The 22038-nt window shown below is 41.3% G+C and overlaps 1 protein-coding gene and 1 pseudogene across 13 annotated transcripts in view; one reads left to right on the top strand and one right to left on the bottom strand.

Moving 5' to 3' along the window:
• The first annotated feature begins 399 nt into the window (after window positions 1-399).
• SGIP1 (SH3GL interacting endocytic adaptor 1) overlaps window positions 400-22038 on the top strand; it is a 193899-nt gene continuing 172260 nt past the window's right edge. For 7 of the 13 annotated variants that reach the window (XM_015240188.3, XM_072974255.1, XM_072974264.1 and 4 more), the window contains exons 1-2: window positions 607-711; window positions 9260-9390. In XM_015240188.3, coding sequence (XP_015095674.1) covers window positions 9381-9390 — 10 coding nt within the window. In that variant the 5' untranslated portion in view covers window positions 607-711; window positions 9260-9380. Of the gene's footprint in view, window positions 453-606; window positions 712-929; window positions 996-8863; window positions 8949-9259; window positions 9391-22038 lie in introns of those variants that run through there. The other 6 variants (XM_072974259.1, XM_072974256.1, XM_072974257.1 and 3 more) reach the window with 6 other exon arrangements.
• On the bottom strand, window positions 1893-2750 carry LOC116282798 (small ribosomal subunit protein eS1-like; annotated as a pseudogene).

The following is a 22038-nucleotide window of genomic DNA, read 5'->3' as shown; positions in this document are numbered from 1 at the left end:
CACGTGCTTGATTTCCTGGAGAGAATCTGAGTTTGACCTTGAAGAAAAGGTTGAATTTTTCAAGATAAAAGTAGACATTCCAGGTGAGTTCCAGGAGAAAATAACTAGAGTAGGTATTATTGGATTTTGAAGGAAGGATTGCTTCCCCAAATCCTTTCTCTCACTTCACCACAGATTTTACTCTCAAGTCTATGAGAATAAGGAAGATCAGCAGCCCAAGGGATCACAATAAGTAGCAAAAGGAGATAAGGAGGTGTTAAGGCAGATGTATGAAATGTAGAGGGTGGGGAAAGATGGATAAATAATTTAGAGGTTAGGAAAATACACAATGTGAAATATTAAAAATAAACAAAGATGAGGTCCAAAATATAGCTATACTTTTAGTGACTAAGACACAATGGAAATTAAGGAAATGAAGGCCCCTGGAATTGAGAAAGTCAAGGAACTGTGAGGTAGGGATGCTGGATCATGGAAGGGATGCTGAAGTCATGAACAATGAGGACAGGTGGTGAGATAAAGGGGAGGACTGTGATACAGTTGCTGAAGTCATAGAGGAAGGTTTGACCTGGACTTGGTCTGAGGTTGATAAAAAGAGAAACAGCTAACATGGGGAAAAGCAGGCAGGATGGACCTAGAAGATATTGTTGGCAATGGTAGCAAACGACTGACACAGAAGTCGAAATGGGGAAAATGTCAACCCCCTCTCACCTAGTGAGTTGGGGATGAAGGGTAGGGCATGGGAGAGGGAGCTGGTCTCCAGCAGAGCAGGTATAAAAAGAACATATGTCATTAAAGGAAAACCAGGATTGAGTTTAAGCAAGCTGATGCTGAAGTTTGAATATGGGCACTTTTTTTTTAACATTTTTTATTGATTTATAATCGTTTTACAATGTTGTGGACTATGGGCATTTTTGTTAACCATTGAACAGGAGATCCAGACAACACTGAAAGGGCTATCAGAAGAGAAAACAAAGTTGGAAAGAGATGAGGATGGGGTAAGGCTGGATAAGGATGGGTCTTAAGAGCATCTTATTTGCCCTTGAAAGATAGCACAAGCGGTACCTCTGCTCAGAAGCCTTCTTTGCCTCCCCTCTACCCCAGGTGTCTCTCCTTTGTGGTGCCTTGGCTCTGAATCTGTACTGTAATTCTTGGTTTGCTCATCTGCCTCCTCCCCTGAATTATAGGCTACTTGAAAGATTTATGCCTTTTTCATCTTTGTGTCCCCGAACCTGACACAGTGCCTGGGCATAGATAATTCTGAACATTTCTTTGTTGGATGGAGAAATGAATAAATGTGAATGTGGTAGTAATATATAAGATTAACACATAACCTCTTAAATAAACCCAACCTTCACTTGCACACAGTGTTTATTAGGATGGCTTTCTCTCAGTCTCTAGAATAGCCCTGTCCAATAGAAATATAATGTGGGTCACATAAAATGAGCCACATGTGTAATTTAAATTTTCAGGCACATACATTGAAAAGAAACAAGTGCAATTAATTTATTAATATATTTTATCCAAATACATAAAATCAATATAAACATTATTAATGAGATATTTTAATACTCTCTGAAATCTGGTGTGCATTTTACATGTACATCACATCTCAATTCAGACTAGGCACATTTCTTTTTTATTTAATTGGAGTATGGTTGATTTACAATGTTGTGTTAGTTTCTGGTGTACAGCATAGCGATTCAGTTATACATATATATATTCTTTTCCATTAAAGATTATTATAAGCTATTGAATATAGTTCAGACTAGGCACATTTCAGTTGCTAAATAGCCATAGGTAGTGGTGACTACTGCATTAGACAGAGCATCTTTAACTTCTAGAACATGCCTAGTCATTTCTCTGTTTTAAAAATACATCACTGATAAGATCTTTTATTTGTCACCCTTAAAAGTCTGACTTTTAAACAGGGTCTTGTTTGACTTTAGCAACTGTCTCTTCCCAGTAGCTTTTCCGGAACTGTTACCTTCACCATGAAGCTCCATAAATTTTCACAATTCAAATTTGGGCTTCAGCATTTTTACTTAATTAACAAAGACATCGTGGAGTAGGTAAATAGATCGGCAAACCTTTTCTGGTCTTTCCCAGTGCTGTCTGGAATCAATATATTGACTGCTTCTTTCAAGGCGTTTGTCTTCACCTCTCTGGTCATGATTTCCATCTTCCAAATCTGATCGTTGCATTTTTTAGAAAAACTCACATAGAATAGACAAAGCAAATAACCATCGGTAGCATTGATAACCATGTGAGCTTTAATCATGGTCTGCCATTTTTTTGACGATGGAGCACATTTTGTGCCATGATGGGAAGGATCTATGCCATGAAAATCAGGTAGTCTTTTGCCCAGAACATCCTCAATTACCTTGAGTATTCTAAAAGCAACGTCTTCATTCTGCGGATCAGCAAGGCTCACTTCAAAAACACGACCCTTGAGGCCATCAGATGAGATTTCGGTTCCTTGAGTTCTCATGACTAGTGTGTTTTCCCAATATTTCTTATATTGAACATAGCTGGTGCTTTCACATCACATCAATCTTTCTTAGAAAATGGGTCAATCACTTTCTTCTTGGCTCCTTTCTGGCGCCTTTCATAAGGCACTTGTTCTTGCCGACCACCACTATGCTGCTCTGTGTTCTTTCCCTTTTGATGGCCTCTGCATCTGGATTGTCCTCTGTTTGGATTAGTCCTCCTCTAGCTCTTTTAAAATATATATATACTTTTGGATATATCATTCAAAAAAGATTATACATCCATATAATGTGCTAACATATGTAAATATTTATATACACATAATGTGTATACATAGTATAGAGATTAACACAATGAAAGTTTATTTCTTGCACATTCAAAGTCTTATGAAGATCAGTTATTTGGAAGGGAAGAAGAGGCATGGAAGATATGTGGGATGTCTGTAAAGGACTGACCTTGACGATTCCATTGCCTTAATTCACTCAGATAACTCCACCCAGATTCAAGGAAATCCAACAAATGCAGTCTTCCTGTGTATCCAGATAGAGAAAATGGTGTGATGAATGCATATCACTATCTCTGACACAATTTCACATTCTTTTATTCCTAATTTTTTGGCCAGCATCCATAGAACAGTATAAAATATTAAATAACAATGATGATAAAGGACATTTAAGTCTTATTTCTGATTTTAATGAAGACTGTTCTCACCATGTTTCCATTAAACAAGATGACAGATTTGGGGAAGAGATTTGTATATTTTATCATACTAAGGAACTGTTTTATCTCTTTCTTTGTTAACAGGTTTTTACTTATTTAATTAATCTTATATGTTGAAATAGGTCAGATATCATCTCAGCAATTATGGAGATAATTTCCTTTTCAGTTGCTTAATATTGGGGATACTATTTATTAGATTTCATAATGTTGAATGACTTTTCTTGTTCCTTGCATAAAGTTTAATTTATTATGATATCTATAACATATATGTAATTATACATATAATGTTTTTGAAAAGCTGGATTCTGCTTGCTGTTATTTTATTTAAAAGCTTTGCATCGAAATTCAGAAGCAAAATTGAACTGCAGTTTCTTTTTCATTATTTTTGTCAGGTTTTGCAACTCATGCAGTGAATTTCGGAGCTTGCTTTCTCTAGTTTCTGGAACTGTTAAAGTTATATCTGAGTTAACGGATTCTTCAAAGAGAGAAAGAATTCCATCGCGCCTGGACCAGTTAATGTTGTTGTGGGTCTATGTTTCAAGCACACTGTCAGCCAGGCCTATCAATGTTCCCCATTGTCAGTCTCCAACATATCTTTGATTACAGCTACAACATTTACAAATTTTAATAAGAATGCCCATGCTCTTTTTCTGGCCCTCAGTATGCTCTTTTATCATAGCAGTCTGCTCTTATTTATTACTGCTATATTCCTGAAACTATATCTGAAGTAAAACATTGATTTTTTAAAAATGCCTCTCTAGTTTTCTACATTGCCTCTGCTCTCAGTGAGGGTGGTGCCCCTGCTTCAGGGAGCTGTGACTGTTTACCCTCTCCCTCTTTTGAAACTGCTGATCCTGCTAGTGTATTCAGTCTTTACTGCCTGTCTTTGTCAATGCAGGTGTAGCTAAAGCAGTACTCCGAGCTGATGTAAGTTCCTTCAGTACTGGTGTAGGTCTGGCTACGTGGCTTTCTGGGCAGGGATGGACCAGTGAGTGGCAAACATACCATGGCACATCTTTGGTGTCAGTGGGCCAAGCAGTAGAGTTGGCTCTCTCTCCTTTTACGCCCTCCTTCCCCACAACAAGGAAGAGGATGACTATTGGGTCTGCAAGTTTCTCTCTGGATGTAGTGAGTGAGACGGTGAATACACGAATAACCTCTCAAATATGATGAATGGGGTGGGTATGGCGTTCTAAGTCCCTCTGCCACCAGGACTCCTGTAAGTTTATTTAAGGTGAACTGAGCAATGTCTACCTGATGGACAGCTTTTGTTTCATAGTTGCTCTCCCCTCATTGGCTCTGGTAATAGCTCCCTCCCTTCCTCTGACAATGTCTCTTCTACCCCTCCAATCATATTAGGAGTTCATATTATTAAAGGTTGTTTGTCAAAGAAACTTACCTATCTCCCTCCCATGTTGAGCCACAGTAGAGGGCACGTGACTAATTCTAATGTAAGTGTTGTTTAAAGAAGTCCATCATGAGACCTTATCAACCTGCCCATAAATGGGTCCAAAGGTTGAATGGTGATCCAAGCCAGAGTTTATCAGAGTCTTTCCCTGGAAGTTTCTGTAAAGTAGCTCTCAGATAGTCAAGCTGTGAAGATGTGAGCTTAAAAGATTTAAATGGCCAGCTCCCTAGTCACAGGGAGAAAAACTGGGAAGCCAAAGAAGCTGATGTGCTGTGAGTGCTTGGTTGTGGTCACCACGTTTCCTAGAGGACCAGGTTCCTGCTTTCCCTCAGCTGTTCGGTCTTCAAGTGCCCGGAGCTCCCAAATAGCTCCCTTCTCTGCCTGTGTCAGTGCCAGCTGGAGTTCTTCCTTTTAACAAGGGGTATAAATATAGTGAGTATGGGGATCCATACTTTTTTGCTCTTCATCTATTCCATCCAGTGGAAATCTAATTCTTCAGGTGGGGCCCTTGCTGATTTCTAGGGCTTGGACAAGATTTTCCTTTCTACATTCATTGAACTGCCTCAGCAGGGACAGCGAGAGGGACAGAGTCAGCGTCGTGCTGAGGTCACTATCTTGGAGATATCTCTCTGCATCTGATTTTGAAACTTTCCTTCTGTGCTAATTTTCTTTCCTCCTTCCTTTCTGAATCCGTTGTCATTATTTTCTTTCTCTTTCTGAAATATGAGCCAGTTCCCCCCTAAACACTACAACTGGGAAATCGTGAAGAAAATCAATGTTTATAGTAAGATGTAATAGGATTTGTAAAATAAATGTGTAATAGGGCATCACTACCATACAAATATTATTTCAGAAAAAAATTTTAAGTATCTAGCAATTTCAGCTACTTAAGTTTTCTGTCTTGGACTAGGCACAGGCAATTTCTGAGAGCCTGGTGTGAGCTGGGGCACACACTCACCATCCTGGGCTAGACTCCGGAGCAGTTCCTGCACTTTGGTGCAACTCAGTAATTTGCCCGATGTTTTCCACAGATCCTTTGACTTCCGTTTGAGACTTGAAAAAAGTATTCCATTATTACAGCAGCTAGAAATTCTCCTTTATACTTGGTTGCTAAACAAAAACTAGTACAGAAAGGAAGAAGTTGGGGCTACAATCTAAAGTACTGTCTTTGCAGAAATAGACTCATGGACAGAGAATACAGACTTGTGGTTGCCAGGGGGGTGGAGGGTGGGAAGGGATAGACTGGGATTTCAAAATTGTAGAACAGATAAACAAGATTACACTGTATAGCACAGGGAAATATACACAAAATGTTATGATAAATCACAGAGAAAAAATGTGACAATGAGTGTGTATATGTCCATGAATGACTGAAAAATTGTGCTGAACACTGGAATTTGACACAACATTGTAAAATGATTATAGATCAACAAAAAATGTTAAAAAAAGTGCTGTCTTTGTTCTTGAGGAAAAAAACCTTTTTTTCTCCAAAAAACTATGAGAAATTGGAATGCTCAATATCTGCTGATAACATACTTGAGCAGTTTTTTTTTTAATTTGAAGCAGAACTTTGTTCATGGGATGCTTTTATGACTGTTGATAGCATTTTTTGATAAGGTTTCATAAAGTTTAACCAGTCTTGATACTGGCCTTACAACCTTGATACTGGCCTTACACATCCTTTTCTTGTTCCTCCTCTTATGACAGTATCGAGACACTTTTCTTTTTTTCTATGAACACCCCACTCACCAAAAGACTCTTTGAGCTGTCTTTCTGTCTCTGGCTAGCTGCTTTGCCACAAGTCTAAAACAAAACTGAGGTGTGCCTGCACGGCATCTACCCGAGAGGGTAGCTCTAACACACTGTGAGACTTGCATTGGGTGAGAAAAGGCAGGCAGCTTGGGTTTTCCTGGCTCTCCTGCCCCCTTACATCTCTGACAATGCTGCCTGCCCCTGCACCTCAGTGCTTGCACTCACCTCCAGATTTTATATTGAGACATTTTCTTTTCCAATTTAGAACTCCCTGTCTTATTTAGAACTGCCACTCCCAGTCCATTCCATGCTTTCCTGAACTCTGAAATGCCATCTCTGTAAAAGGAACTTCCCTAACTAGCCTCTTCGGGTTCTAGTCACTCTTCTGCTGTCCGTTAGCACTCTCCGACGTGGCACACTGCTGGATGCACCATCTAGCCTTCCCCTAAGTTGCTCTCTGTGTACATGCTGTAACTCTCGGTTGGCTGCAAACTATTTTGATGCCTCTGGCAGCCCTTTGGTGGTGATAATACTAATATTAAAAAGCTAGCATGGAGGGTTTATTATGCTCCAGACACAATGCTAAGCAATTTACTGGCAAAGTACTTAGCACACTGCTTAGCACAGAGTAAAGGTTTGTTATTAGCACTATGTATAGCCCACTGAGCTTGGTACCATTATCTCCATTTCACAGATAAGGAAACTGTGAGGCATCGAGAGTTAAATAACTCGTACAGGGTCACAGAGCTCATGAAGTGGCAGAGACAGAACTGTTTGGCACCAATATCCATGTTCTTAACCATTACCCCCCAAATTGGCTACATACACACAAGTTAATTGGTCTCATTTTCACAATTATACTCTTGCACTTTTCAGAGCAGTGGAAGGTGTACTCAAGATAGGTGTTACTTTGGAATTCTTTCCTCTTTAAAAAATTCAGCTGCCTCATAGATATAAGGGAAAAGGCACAAGTAAGCTTATCTTCCTGAAGAGTTTCATTTTGAAAATTCCAAGGCCATTGAGATATGTTCCCTGAGGGAGACTGGTGAGTTTTTAAAAACTAAGTTGCTGAGGAACTGTTTTTTTTAACCTTTACTATGCTATACTTCAGTCAACTTCTTTAGTTACATTTCCTTTAGCAGTTCTCAGCCACTAATACCTTATATTTGCTCTCGTAGAAAGAACAGGACTATGTCAAGGGCTGAGCAATATCAAAAGTCCATAGGTATATTTAGAATATAAATGATTAATAATAGTATTAGAGACTCAGCCCTGATGGTGTAATGTATCTCACTTCTTAACGTTATTTCAGTTGATGCTCACAATTGTTCCGTGATGTAATGGTTTTCCTCATGGTCATGTTGCTAGATTGTAGAGGGAGAAATGCCCACTTCCGCCGTTCTAAAGAGGCTTTTCCTTACCTTCCCTTCTCCCTTCCTTCTCCTCCCACACTCTGCCTGCCTTCCCCTTTCTTAGCCTTCTGAGCCTGCTTGAAGGGAACCGAGGATCTTCAGACCCTGGAGCCAGGGGCCCTCTGAAACGCTCCCGGATCCCTGGGGACTAGTCACGTGACGGATTCTCAACTCAAGCAGCCCGGGTGTCATAACCTTTCCCACTGAGGCAGCAGCTCTGCTCCCAGATCCCACCCCAGGAAGCCTGGGCTCCACCCACCCCTCGGGCCAGAACCCAGCACAGTCGCCCCATTCTGGATTTTTAGCTTGGAGGCGACTACAAGTGCTAAAGGCGCGTGGCGAAAAAGGTGTCACTTAGGAGAGAGTTGGTTTTCTCCAGGGACTTCAGTAGGCGGCAGCAGCCACGCTCCACCTGGGGCAGCGCGGCGGCTAACGTGTGCGCTGGGCCGGGAGGATGCGCTGGCGGCGGGACTCGAACCCCGAGCGGCGCGGCGCCCCGCGGTCCCGTCTGCATCTGGCCGCCCAGGTCCGAGTGGGAGGAAGGCGCGCACAGCTGTCTTCCGTCGGGCTGAGGCCTCCCTCCCGGCCGACTCCCCTCTCTCCCGTCTCCCGCCCCAGAAATTATCTCAAGCGTTGCCAGTGCGATTCCAGAGCCCCAGTCGGGTGGGTTCTTTTGTTTCTTTGTTTTAATGACAGTTCCTAGCCCTTCGGCATGTCATGCGCGATTAATTCCCTGGCTCTCTCGAAAGCAGCTGGGGTGAAATTTCTTCTGCATCATCCTTTTGGGGATAATTGTTTATGATGTGACGTCAGCCGGATTGATTTTTCTCCCTGAATGAGAGAGAGAGTCACAGATGTGTGCGGAGGCCACGGATACTGACATTTGGAATTCCTTCAGGGCAAAAGGAGCTGGGAATGGGAGCTTGAGTGTGCAGCCAAGACTTCAGGCTGCCCGGAATTATTATGAAATTTTTCTTTAAAAAAAAAAAAAGAAGAGAGAGAGAGAGAGAGAAAGAAAGAAAGCCCCTCCGCAGCGAGCCACTTAGGTGCTCCTTTCATGCCAGAGTCCCCTGTTAAGGTGGCAGCGCCTGATAATTAATCTCGGGTACCCAGCCGCTGCGAACGGCTTCAGAAGACGAAGAGGAGGGGCGGGGGAAGTGCGTCACCAGGTGGGGAAGGGGCTGTGCATTTGGTGACAAGCCGGAGGGGTTGGGGGTGGAGGGATGGAGAGGAGTGGGGACGGGGAAGAGGTTCTGTGTGCTCTCCGGGGGTATTGTGTCAGGAGATGCAGGCTGCCTACCATGTGACGCGGTCCAGAGCTGAAGGGATTGGCCGAGGCAGCGCAGGCGGTGCAGCTCGGCCGGCTTGCTGTTCCTCTCCCTTTCTCTCGCAGCATCTTCCTGGGAGCCTGTAGGTGAAGCAGCACCAGCAGCATCCATGGCCTATCTTTGGGGTTAACACTTGTCTCCTTTGGCTTCAGCAGCGGACAGAGCAGATCTCTCGGCAGCGGCAGCGTTGTGAGGACTTAGCTGGGACCTGGAATCGTATCCTCCTGTATTTTTTCAGACTCTTTGGAAATTAAGGAATGCAATTCTGCCACCATGATGGAAGGTAGGATGCTTTCTGCTGTGGTTGACTGGCTTCAGGCAAGATTCGGGCAAAAACAGCGTTGAAATACGTGTGCAGCCTGTATTTGTGGCTGGTCTAGAACCTGGTTGCCAGCATTTGCAAGCAGAATGCTGCAGTTTGCTTGCAGTGGACCAGGGCTCAGACTGATGGAATCAAACCATAGGGCTTCTGTTTAGCTCAGAACCTACAGAGCTCCCAGTTCTTTTGAGAGAGAGAGAGAAAAAAAAAAAAACCTAAAGTGCCTGCAGGGAGCTGAGATAGAGCTTGCAAAGCAAAGAAGTTGGGAGATAAGATGAGGTTTTCTGTTCTGGGTTCCTGGGACTACACTGATAAAACATTTACAATGGAAACTTGTCGTCTGAAATTGACATTAGACAGGAGAGGTCATTGACAGAGTTATCCACACTGTCATTTTCAGTGAACTGTATAAAAAATTTTTAAAAAATTCTTGTAAGGTATTTTTATCTCTGCCATTTACATCATACTATTGAGGTGAGAGGTGCAGCGAATTTGGTCCATAAGCTATAGTTTTAAGGGGCTGTCATTGCAATAGAAGGAGCAATATGAGGAAAATATCTGGGCCTCTTGGCTCCTGATTCAGGGTCTTATCAGGTTAAAAAGAGAATTTTGTGCTTCCTAAATGCATTCCTTATGCAACGGTTCTTAGCCAAGCATCAGATGATTACTTACGATTACCTTTTTGTATTCAATATTAAGTGCAAGGAGGAAGTTTCCCTGGGGAGATGTTTAAACTGTATTTTATTCTCCTAAATTACCCTTCCAGGCTTGAGATGGTGATAGCCAAGATTGCCTCGAAAAAGCAGCAAGCTGATTAAGAAAGAAGCAGGCAGCCCTATCCTGGCTTTGATTTTCTGTTTTCACACTACAGGATGGTGCAAAACTCCTGGCCTTTCCTAAGATGACAGGCAGAAATTTGTCCCCAGCCTGGATTTCACACTGCAGAATCCAGTGCATAATGGGTCTCAAATCAGCCATGAAAATGGCAGAGAGGCCACCTCTTAAGCTACGGTCTGTTTTACAGATTTTAAACATTTCTTAGAAATTTACCAAAATGGAATAAGAGGAGAAAGGTTGAAAAAAACAAAAACAAACAAACAAAAAACCCCAACAGCGTTGCTTGTACTTATGTGGCAGAAATAAATTCTTTTTGCTCTCTCTGTCATCATGTCAAACATTGTTAATGTGATTTGGGGGAGTGAAGAATTCTACAGTCGTGGCCCACAGATTTTAGAAAATTGCCTTAAAAGAGAGATTGGGTACGTCTTGTCAGGGAGCCTGGCCTGAGTAGTTTTTTAAATGCAGGCCTAAATAAACTGTGACTACTGACTCTCTAAGATTAAATCATTTTCATGAATTCAAAATGGGTTTAATCTTTGAACAATAAAGCAAGGCAAACAGAAAGAGGGTTACTGATGTACTTTTCAATTAAAAGCTCACGTGGCTTACCCTCTTCAGGAAAAAAAAAAAATAAAGATTGTGTCTATAGAAGTGCTAGCTTTCCCCAGCTGAATTTCACATAACATTTCTTCAAAATAAATCTGCACACATTCTGATTGGATTTTAATCTTACATAGGGAAGTGGAAGAGCTTTCATTTGACTTCTTACCTTGCAAACTATGTAGTTAAAGAATCTTTGAAGGAAGCAATATTTATTGATGCTCATTAGTGATTCTCCTGGTAATATTGTCTATTGTGCCATCCCAGAGTGTCAGTTCAAAGCCCTGTGATAAGCTTATCTGAGCTGCCTAAACGTGAGAACTGTAACAAAGACTTGTGTTGGAGCCGAATTAACACTATTGCTTTGCGTTTGCCAAATTTATCTAATGAAGGATGTTATCTTAGGACTTAGGAATTAAAGGTGACACCAGGGATGCGGTTGCCGGCCATCAGATCCTTGCAAAAGAAATTGGACAGGTGTTCTAGTGCCTTAAAAATTGAAATGCTACTTATAATTTTTTATCTATCTGTAGTTCCTACTTAAATGCTTTTCAAGGCTTATTATCTTAATGATTCAGTGACCTTAGAAAGGCTGGTGGGAACCTTAACCAGAAACCAATTTGTCTACCAATGTCTTTCTCTAAGTTAGTTGCCAGTCTTTTTGGCAATATATACACATTTCTGATATTGCATCTCAGAAGTTCACCTCTGAATTGCTCTCACTCTGAAAGTGTGTTGTAGCAGTTATCATTTACATTTAGCTCACCCGTAGAGGAAGCACAGCTTCCATCTATCACAATAGCCTTGGAAAGACAAGAAACCCCTTGAAAGGCACCCTAAAATCTTGTCATGGCAGCCGTCTGCTGAAACATCAGGGGGCTCTGAGAATGTATCCCCAAACATCCAGATAAAAGGCTGTCTCTTCTCCACTAGTACGTGTGCCACACACACACACACATAGTTGCACACATATGTCATTCACACGTATACACTATTCTAGAAAGGGAGAGAACCCACATTTGCATTTTTGTGTATATATTTCCATATTCACTCAAGTGTTTTAATCTACTGCTCAGGAAAAGCACGGCCTTGGCAACTTTTCAAAGCTACTTCTCTCCTTTGTGTGAAACAAGAGTAAACAAATATTCATCAGAACGGCTCATGGTTTAATTTTGTGTTCTCATTTTGGTGGAACAGGATTTAGGCTCCGTTCATTCAATGCCTATTGGAAATTCTGGCCATAGGAGAGAAATGTTACTACCTCCCCAGTGATTCTAATATCATAGAAGGCAGTGAAATAATTCTGCAGGGACCTCAAGCATGGTACTGGCAGTCTGTGGCTCCGTGATCCATTTCAAATACTTATATTTAAAAAAGGATGTCTTAAGGAGCTTGATTTGTTGATATCTGCAGTCTTGATTTTGGGGCAGTAATTAATATTGTGTCTTTCCTAAAGAATGCCACGTGATGTGGAGCCTTATATAGTCCGTGCAGGGAAAGAGGATGAGAAATGGAATTATTTGCTAAAGGGTATACATATTGGCTGAGCTTACAACGCAGCCCATGTGATTAGGGCAACTGTTCAGGGATTCTATTGTTTTTCGTATATTATTAGTTAAGTTTGCAAGTGACATTTTAGGAAACTTTTCTGAGACAAGTAAAACTAAGTCATGGTTTCTAGAGACATCTGTTCTTTTGTAAGGCAGTCTGGGACATGGTCCCTTGTCTGGTAGAACTGGACAGAAAGTGCACGTTTTCAGTTCCATATTCAGGCTTTTAGGGGTTTTACTGGAAGGAAAAGTTTTTTAGGGGGGTCAATGATTTCATCCTATATATAATTCTTAAAGTTAACAAGCATATGTTTAAGAGTTTACTGGGTTTAATTGCAATGTGCAGGGTGATTTAATAAATTTTATTATGTTTACTATTCACAATAACCTGCAAATAAGCGTGTTCTGCACTGAGTACTTCTCCAGTGCTTTTTCTAAAGAGCAAAAATGAAAAATAATACACTGAGGCAGAAAAATGGTGGGATGGAGTTTGGACCTAAGTTCATTCAACAACAAAGCTCATACTTTTGGTCTCCCATAACATCTTAAACGTGAACTCTTCCTTCTAATTCATGTCAAGGTGGGGATGTTAACCTGGTGGAAAACTAATTTCTTTGGTTGTATATTCTGTCTTTTAAATACGAGTACTCACAGAGCCATACCTCTTAGTTTCGTGTTAATACCTTTTATCTCCGAAATCAATATTTAGAAAAATTTGAACAAATTCTAGATTAATTGATCCTGTGTTGTTGAAGTGAACCTTATAACAATAAAAGCTTCCCCCCCCATCTAGAAATGGGGCTTATTTATTTGGAAAATTCTGTGCTGTAATAAGAAAGGAACGAAGCATTTTGAAGCTGGAACTGTTCATTTTTCTAGTTAGCGAAGAAGTTTTAAAGGGAATCCTTTTCACTCTCCTACCAATTCCCTTTCCAGAAATGGTGAAGTTATTTTGGAAAATCTTAAGCATGGATATGAGATTATAATATATATTCCATCACTTATGTAATTTCTCTCTTTCCTAAAGGGCTCTGGGTCAGAAAAAGCCTCCTTTTATGTATAAATTCCCATTCAATTTCCAAAGGCCAGCTTCAAATCTCTAAAAAGAACGTGTAGTCTTCAAAAAAAAAATTAACTTAGATGAACCATGCTGGAAGACTGTGGATAATTCTGCCTGTTGGATTTGGCACAGACACTATCCATGTTTCCAGTAAACAAGTTGTAGGAAGTACAACTCACAATATTTTTGTTCTTGAGTTTGTTTGTGATTTGGTCACTGGAAACAAGTTTTCTTGTAGGAAAAATTGTATCAGTGATGACTGGATTCTCACACTAGTCCATTAAAGATGGTTAACCCATTACCTAGCTAAAACACTAAACGTTTCCCATGAAATGTGTAAAAAAATACGGTTACTGTAGTAGTCCGTTAAAAGACAATAATGGCACTAAATGTGTTTTCAATTTCCAATATTGCTATTTGAAGGAAAAAAGGGTTCCTTAGAGGTCAGCGAGGAAATGGAGAGAAATTTTGAAGAGTGGTTGTTGTTTTTTGGTTTTCGTTTTTTTGTGGGGGTTTTGGGGATATATTTAGAAGTTTTAGAGACTCGTGACACGCGATTTTTCGCTTGTGTTCAGTGTTAACTTCCATACTTGTGGTTTACCTATTTGTGACTCAGTTTTATCATATCTACTACTATTTAATTGTGATGATTTTCATTCTGTAAACTCATGAATGGAATGAAGAAAAGGGTAAAGGAGTTGGAAGAGGGAAAAAGGTGAAGGGATTATGATGGATATGAACTCATGTTTCTGAAGAAGTCCCTGAGGAGACATTGACTGGAGACGGAAGAAGTCATAGACAGAAGGGAACTGGGGAGCTTGGTGAGTGCGGGATCCCCTTGAGGAAAAAGTAGGGTGTGGGGCAGAGGTATTGGATCTAGCTGGCTTGTGCACCGACTACCTAATATTTCCATATGCTCGACAGTGGGAGGGCTTTGGGAAAGGAGGTGTAGACTTGCGGGGGAATAAGTCTCCATTCTTGGAGCACATGCCATTTAACTGCGTCTACAGAGTGTTAGAAAGATATTTAGCATCTACAGAGTGTTAGAAAGATATTTAGCATCTAGCATTTAATATCTTATATCATGCCGTTTCCTTGCTTAAACAGAACTTCGATACCTTCTCATTTCTCTTAAAATCCATAGCATACACGAGCCTGCACGCCCTGGCCTGCTCTGCTTCTTCAAGCTCGTCTCATGCATCGCTTACACTGATAGCCTGTCTTAGAGTATCTAGAACAAATACTTTCCTGCCTCAGGGCTTCTGCCCCACCTAGAACACTCTTTTGCCAGCTCATGGAGTAACTTGTGATTCAAGCAGGACTGCCACCTCCTCAGGAGGCCTTCTCTACCATCTGTGTCGTCCCAAGCTCCCAAGCCGACACCCTGAGCCACTGAGGCCATCTTGGTTCCCTCTCTCGCCTGAGAGCTGTGTTTATGATTCGTGGTCTTTTGATGGTATTTGGGCTGAATCTCTTGCTCAGAGGTAAACTCCATCAAGGCAGGAATCTGATCTATTATATTCCTCTCTGTATTCTTAGCATTTGATAAACAGTGCGTGCTTACCATATTTATGTATTGGCAAAGTGAATAAAATCAGATGTGAATGACTCCAATGACTTCATACTATACATTGTAAGGTATTATATTGAGCATTATGGCGGACATAAGAAAAATAAATGCTCAAATTTACACTCTTGTTGGAGAAACAGTATCTATAAACATGAAATAACTGGGGAAAAGATACATATTATGGAGTGCTAATTGTGAGATACAGATAATACCTTTTGAGAAGCAAAAGAAAAGAAACTTGAAAATATATACTTGGGCTTGAATTATTTTGGTGATTAGCTCCAAAGAAATGATTTCATAATGGGAAGAAACGAGTTATAGCACAGGTATTCAAAGCCATTCCCAGAGGCAGGACTGCCAACATCCTGCACGTTTTCCTCTCTCCCTTCTGCTTTCCTTGTGTCTCTGCCGTCCTTCTCTCCATTTTTCCTCTTTCTTCCATTCCATCTTTCCCTTTATGGGCTCTTTCCCTTTCTGCGGATTACGACCAGATCTGAAAATAGTGGCTTAGAGAGCTGGAAAGTTAGGCTTGGAATTTGGGAAAGTATTTTTAAATAAATTTATGTAAATGAGTATAATATTGTACACTATATTTGTACATTCAGTGACAGTGTGATGGTATGTGAGGTTTTTCAGATGCCGAATTCGTCTTGATTGGAGAATTTATGAATCTTAGAAATTTAAAATGTTCACTGAACTTGTGCAGTTTGGATGTTTTGGTTGAAAGAGCATGGACGCAGGAGTCAGACTTCAGTTTGAGTCTAAGTGTTGTGACTGCTTGACTGTATGTCTTGAGAGGGTTACGTTACCTTCCTGGACTTCTGTTTCCTTGCAAACAAAATAAGATCATTGATCCACCATATTTTTAAAACTTCGAGTTCCGAAAATCTCTGGCATTTGCCAAATGATTTGGATTCCACATGTTCACTCCCTCCAAGGTTTGAATTCTAATGATTGACGCCTCTTCCTCCCACCTCAAAAGATGCTTGTTCCTGACACACACACAAAAATGACTCAAACATATTCCTGTCTGCTTTTCTTGGGTTATTCTTCCTCTCTGGTTTCTTTTTTGCACATGTGCCACAAGTTAGTTTTGCACCGTTGCTGTACTGGAAGACAAAAATGCATTTATGCAACCCTCCTGTATAGGGTTATCATAGGGTTATAATTTCATCAAAAATTATATATTGAATGCATACTATGGTTAAGCACAGTTCTAGGTGCTAGAGGTTTGATAGTGAATGAAACAGATTCCTGCCTATCCAGAGCTTCCTGTTTGGTGCAGGAGAGAAATGATCAAATAAAATGAAATGCACAGTACATTGGATGGGGATAAGGACTTGGAGAGCCAAGTGGAGAAAAGGAATAGAGGAGGTAGTGGAAGGAGTGGGGCAGATGGGGTTGCAGCTGTAAATAGCATGATGATGGAAGGCCTCGCTGAAAAGACACTTGAGCAAAGGTTTGCAGGAGGGGAGGGAGTAAGCAACCAAGTCATTATTTGGAGGAACAGTCCAAAGAGTCAGGGGAGAGAGTGAGTGAAAGGCTCAGAATGTGGGTGGAACAGCAAGGGGATCAGTGTGTCTGGAGCAAAGGACAGGGGAATGTCCCAGAGAAGAAGTCAGAGGTAATAACGGACACCTATGAGTCCCTTTTTAAAACAATTGTTGTTGAAGTGTAGTTGACTTACAGTATTGTATTAATTGAAGGTGTACAACATAGTGATTTGATAGTTTTATAGGCTATGCACCATACACAATTATTATAATATTATTGACTGTATTTCCCGTGCTGCCCATTACACCCCTGGCATTTATTTTATAATTGGTAGTTTGCACCTTTTATTTCCCTTTAACTATTTTGCCTGTTCCCTAACCTCCCCACTCTGGGAACCTGTACTTTTTCTCTGTATGTGTGAGTCTGTTTCTATTTTTTATGTTTATTTATTTATTTTGTTTTTTTAGATTCCACATATAACTGAAAACAAGCAGTATTTGTCTTTCTGTGTCTGACTTACTTCCCTTAGCAGAATACCCTCCAGGTCCATCCATGTTGTTGCAAATGGCAAGATATCCATTCTTTTTTATGGCTGAGTCATGTTCCATTGTATATATACACCACATCTTTATCCATTCATCTAATGATGGACACAGGTTTCTTCCGTATCTTGCAAGTGTAAATAGTGCTGCTATGAACATTGAGGTGCATGTATCTTTTGGAATTAGCATTTTTGTTTTCTTTTGATAAACACCCAGGAGTGGAGCCACTGGATCCCTTTCAGTGGTAAGAAAGCCCGTTTCCTTTTGCAGAAGTCAGTGTGCATGGGCCCGCGTTATCCGTGTGTCAAGCACAGACGGGCTTTGCGAAGCCTAGTGTTCTGTTGCTGGTTCTGTGACTGTCTTGTGATGGTGCTGCTCAGACTCATTCTTCCCCCATATTTAAGTAAGTGGATAAATATCATGCTTCTGCCTTACCTTCTGGTTCCAAGCCCAAAGTTAGAGCTGAGAGCTCAGCTCCAACTCTAGGCTTGGACATTTCCACACCAAAAATAGAGCTCCGTGATAAAGTGACTTCAGAATCAGAATGACCTATCAATTCACAAATGTTTTGACTCTGTCTCAAAGACTTTCATTTTTTATTTGGTTCATATAAACTTCATTATGCATCAAGACTAGTATTTTAGGATTTTTTGAAAGCCCATGCAGAGTGACCCATGTCACAAATCTTTAATAAACAGTGGAAGGAAAATATGCTCACTTAGGACAGTGTCATAAGATGATGACATCCGCATATACCTGAGTTTCCAAAATGCTTCATTCATTTGGCAGGGACGTCTGGGGCTTTTCCCTTAGTCTCAGTGCTGGGCACTGTGAATGTGACAGCAAGAAAGGGGCAACTAGACTCTCCATCCTCAGAAGCTTAGAGTCTAGTACATGTTACCACATACTCATGGACATATTTTATTCTCCACATCTCTGTGTGGTAGAAAGTTATTACCATCCTCATTTCAAACAAGAGGCAGCTAGGGCCCAATGATGTTAAGTGACTTGTTCAAGGCGACCACCTTACCAAGTGGCAGAACCAGCATTTATTAGCCAAACTTGACTTCCAGTCAGGTGCTCTTTATTTGTATGATGGTATAATTAGAACATCCGGCTTGTATCTGAAATCGTTTGGCCTGGGTCTCAGGCTGCCAAGCAAACAGCAGATAGTCTACATTTGACATGGTATTTCAAAAGCCTTCTTCAGAACTGAGCAAGTTAATTTTATTACCAGGTCACAAGCCTTCAGACCAACCACCATCCTGAGGTAGGCAGAAGTGTTTTATCCCAGTGGCTGCCTTTCAATGACACTGATGGTTTCCTAGAATTTTCTGATGGGAACGGACATGTGATATCATTAGGCCAGTGGACCCTAAACTTTCACAGCTTACACATTATAGAACATTTTATCAAAAAGTCTAGCTCCCACTATGAACAAAAGCCCTTTCTCCCTGAGAAGGACAGCTTGGTATTCGCTGACATTCCATGAAAGCCTTGGCCATTATCATGAAAGCGTGATGCTGTGTGCTACTGTGGAAGATGAACCGATCTAGTCCAACCTCTTTTTGCAGCTGAGGAAACCAAAGCCACCTTACCCAAGGATTTTTATTCTCTCTGTAAGAGGACAAGTCAAAGTTTATTTCAGTGATTCCAAAAATGTGAATAGACAAAGACTTGGGAACTGCCGTGTCTTCCTCGTTCAAAGGTGCTGAGGCTGGTTGGATGACTGCCCAAAGGCACACAAACGAACGTGTCCCCAGGGCCATCGCTCTATGGGGCGCACATACAATGAGGCCATTTATAGCTCTCTCCTTTCCGTGAGTCAGTGCCCTGAGGAGGGAAGGACCAGGACTTGAGGCTGTACCCCTGAGAAGCTCTGTGACCTTGAGGGAGTTCTGGAACTGCTTTGGTCTCAGCCCCCCACTTGGAAGGGAGAAATAATGCTGGCTCCCTTTTTATTTAATAACATTGTGAAAATCAAATAAGATCATCAGTATGAAAGCATCTGAAAGCGTGTGGTGGCAACACCAGTAATTTTCTCAGATGCCTCTCTCTCAGCTTGGTGGTTACGTGTGGGTCTGTGAGCGTTCAGTGGCTGGGCATTACTGCTTGCTGTTTTGCTTTTTAAGTAGATAATTGCTGCATCTCTTCTGCAGAGAAGCCTTACAGATTTCCATCTTCACCATCCTGTTAATTACCAATATGTTACATCGTCCTCCATTCTCAATGTCCGTGTGCCACACTCCCCCTTTCTTGACCATGGAAGACATCACTAATCAATCGCAGTCATCTTTCTCTCCGCCCTCAGCACCTATCTCAACATCACATTCCAGGCCACCTCTGCCAGTTGTTGGGAGCTGGCACATGTGATGACATTGCTTTGCTTTCCCTACTGCAGGCAGTTTCCCAAAGTCAAAATGCAGTGCATAAAACTGGAGCACAGGTGGTCGAGCTGTATACCCAGCCTTTACAAATGCCCTGAAAATGATATGTGAATCACTGAAAAACGACATGTGAAAAATTGCTCACTGCACTGGTTATGGGAGCAAAGATAGGAAGTGGTCTGTAAGCCCTGAAGCAGGTAGGACTTCACCCCTATACTATTGACCTTAACCATCCAGTTTCTCTTAGCTTCCTTGTTCCCCTAATTCAAAGAACTGTGTCTACCAAGTAGCCAAACCAGACTCACTGTTGGGATTCATTCCTGATTCTCTCTTCCTGCCTGCGTCATGTCAGTAGGTCCTCAAGATCTGTGGGTTATCCTTCCTGACTCTGTTCTTTCTCTTTCACCCCCTGCTGCCACACCTGACCAGACCTTGCTGCTGCCACCTTCCAGTCCATCCTCCTTACAGCCGTCAAAAACATCACTTTCCTCACCTGCCTTTGATTGTTCCTCGTGCTTCTAAGATGAGTGCCAAATGCCTTCGTGTGCTGGGCAACACGCTCACCCATGGGCTGCCTTATGCCCTTATGTCTCACTGCTCTGACCAGACAGGAGTCCCTCGCCCTTCTCTTTCCCTTGCATATGCTGTCCCTTTTCTTCCCTGTATGGTTACAGTCTGTTCTGATCATTCGAGGTCAAACAAAAGCAACCCCTTCAAAGAAACTTTCCACATTCCCCTAGGTTGAGGGTGAGGTGGTCCCTTCCCTGTGCTGATATGATTCTAAGTTCCCACCCTCCAAAGCCACGGAGCAGAAAGTTTAAGAGCCCTGGCTTTGGAGTCAGACTGACTTAGGTTAAACCTCATGTGTGTGCCTTGGGAAGCTAGTGAATCTGCTTCCTCATCTGGAAAACGAGAGTGAGAATAACAGTATTTTTCTCATGGGTAATTTGATCACGTGAGGCTTAAGGCTTAAATCAGAAAGTGCACTTCTCGCATTGAGTTTTCCAGAGATATGGAACCAATAAGCAGAGAAAGAGAGAAGGGGCGGAGGTGTTAAAGGAATTGGTTCACTTGATTATGAGGATTGGCATGGCAAGTCCAAAGTCCAGAGAACAGACCGACAGGCTGGAAACTTAGATGGAGTGGATGCTGCCGTCTTGAGGCAAAGTGTTAAGCACAAATCTTAGCTGCTATTTTTTGTTCTTATACCTACTTTGTTTGTGCCTTCCCCAGGGACTAAGGACTCTGCCATATTTGCATTACCCATGTATGGCATGTGTAAGTGCTCAGTAAATAGCCACTGAATGAATGAATCCTGTCAAAGGATCACAGACTTTTGGAGGATATTCAAGCCACCCAGCCTATAGCTATCACGAGAATTCAATGAGTCACTATATGTAAAATATTTCGAGAAGTGTTTGGTCCAGAATAAAGGCGTATTTCGTGTCACTCTGTTGGGTACACGGAAGGCTCCTGCATGGTTCCTGGAGGCCAGGCAGTAGCCAGGACTGTGCTGTCTCTGCTCTCCCCAGAGCGCCCATCTGCTGCGTGGGATTGCTCTGGCTAAGAGCTGCGCTCTGGCTCCAGGAGCACGCAGTTAATCTAGTATCTCACACATTCCGCCTGACAACTTTTGTTTCCCTTTCATCTTAAGGGAGACCAGGTTTTGTCGTAGAAAACTTGGAAAATAGAAAGAGACAAAGAAGAAATGGAAATCACCAGTAACCTCATTGTTATAAATAACCAACCACTGCTACATTTTGTTGAGTGTAGAACATGGGCTCTGGGGACAAACGATCTGATGCTGTTTAAGCTTCAGTATCAGTAAAAGTGAGTGACATAACACCTACCACGTAAGTTTGTGTGAAAGTTAAATAAGCAGGTGTATAGCCTGCACTTAGCGCTTACCTAGCATATTAAGTCAAAATATATATTTACATCAAAAAACCCAATTTTATCATTACATGTATTTATATGTATTTGTATGTATACATACACACATGATTTTTTCACTTTACACTTGATTGTGACCACTGTCTTAGGTAGCATGTTTATTTCTTAAGAACGTGGGAAGTGGAGACAAATTTCTCAGATTCAAATCCTGACTTCTCTACACCTCCCCACTGCAAGCTTAGGCAAGTTATTTAACCCCTCTGCTCTTCAATTTCTTCTTCTGCATGAGGTAATCCCTATCTGAAAAGGTTATTATAAAGATTAAATGAGTTTAATACTTTTATATAAACTCATGTGTAAGTGTATGAGTGTAAAATATTTTATTATATGTGATATATAATATTCTTAAAATGGTATTTGGTACAGAGTAATTGTTTGATCAAGAAATGTTAGCTATATTATTAGCCTCATGAAATAATCCCCCAAAGCCTTGTTTTTACTGGTTGTATAATATTCCATCACGTCATATGGAATATTACTTTACTATTTTACTATTTTCATGTTGTTAGACATTTAGACTGTTAGCTGGAGCATGATTTCTGTTTAGAGTTAGAATGGCCCATATTAATGAGTCTCATGGAATGGTGTGGATTTTTGGTTCTCACTGAATAAACTA

The sequence above is a fragment of the Vicugna pacos genome, chromosome 13, assembly GCF_048564905.1.
Source record: "Vicugna pacos chromosome 13, VicPac4, whole genome shotgun sequence".
In the NCBI taxonomy this organism is placed as follows: Eukaryota; Metazoa; Chordata; class Mammalia; order Artiodactyla; family Camelidae; genus Vicugna; species Vicugna pacos.
Note: the sequence above shows the minus strand (reverse complement) of the source record. Positions and strands in the feature narration are given on the sequence as shown.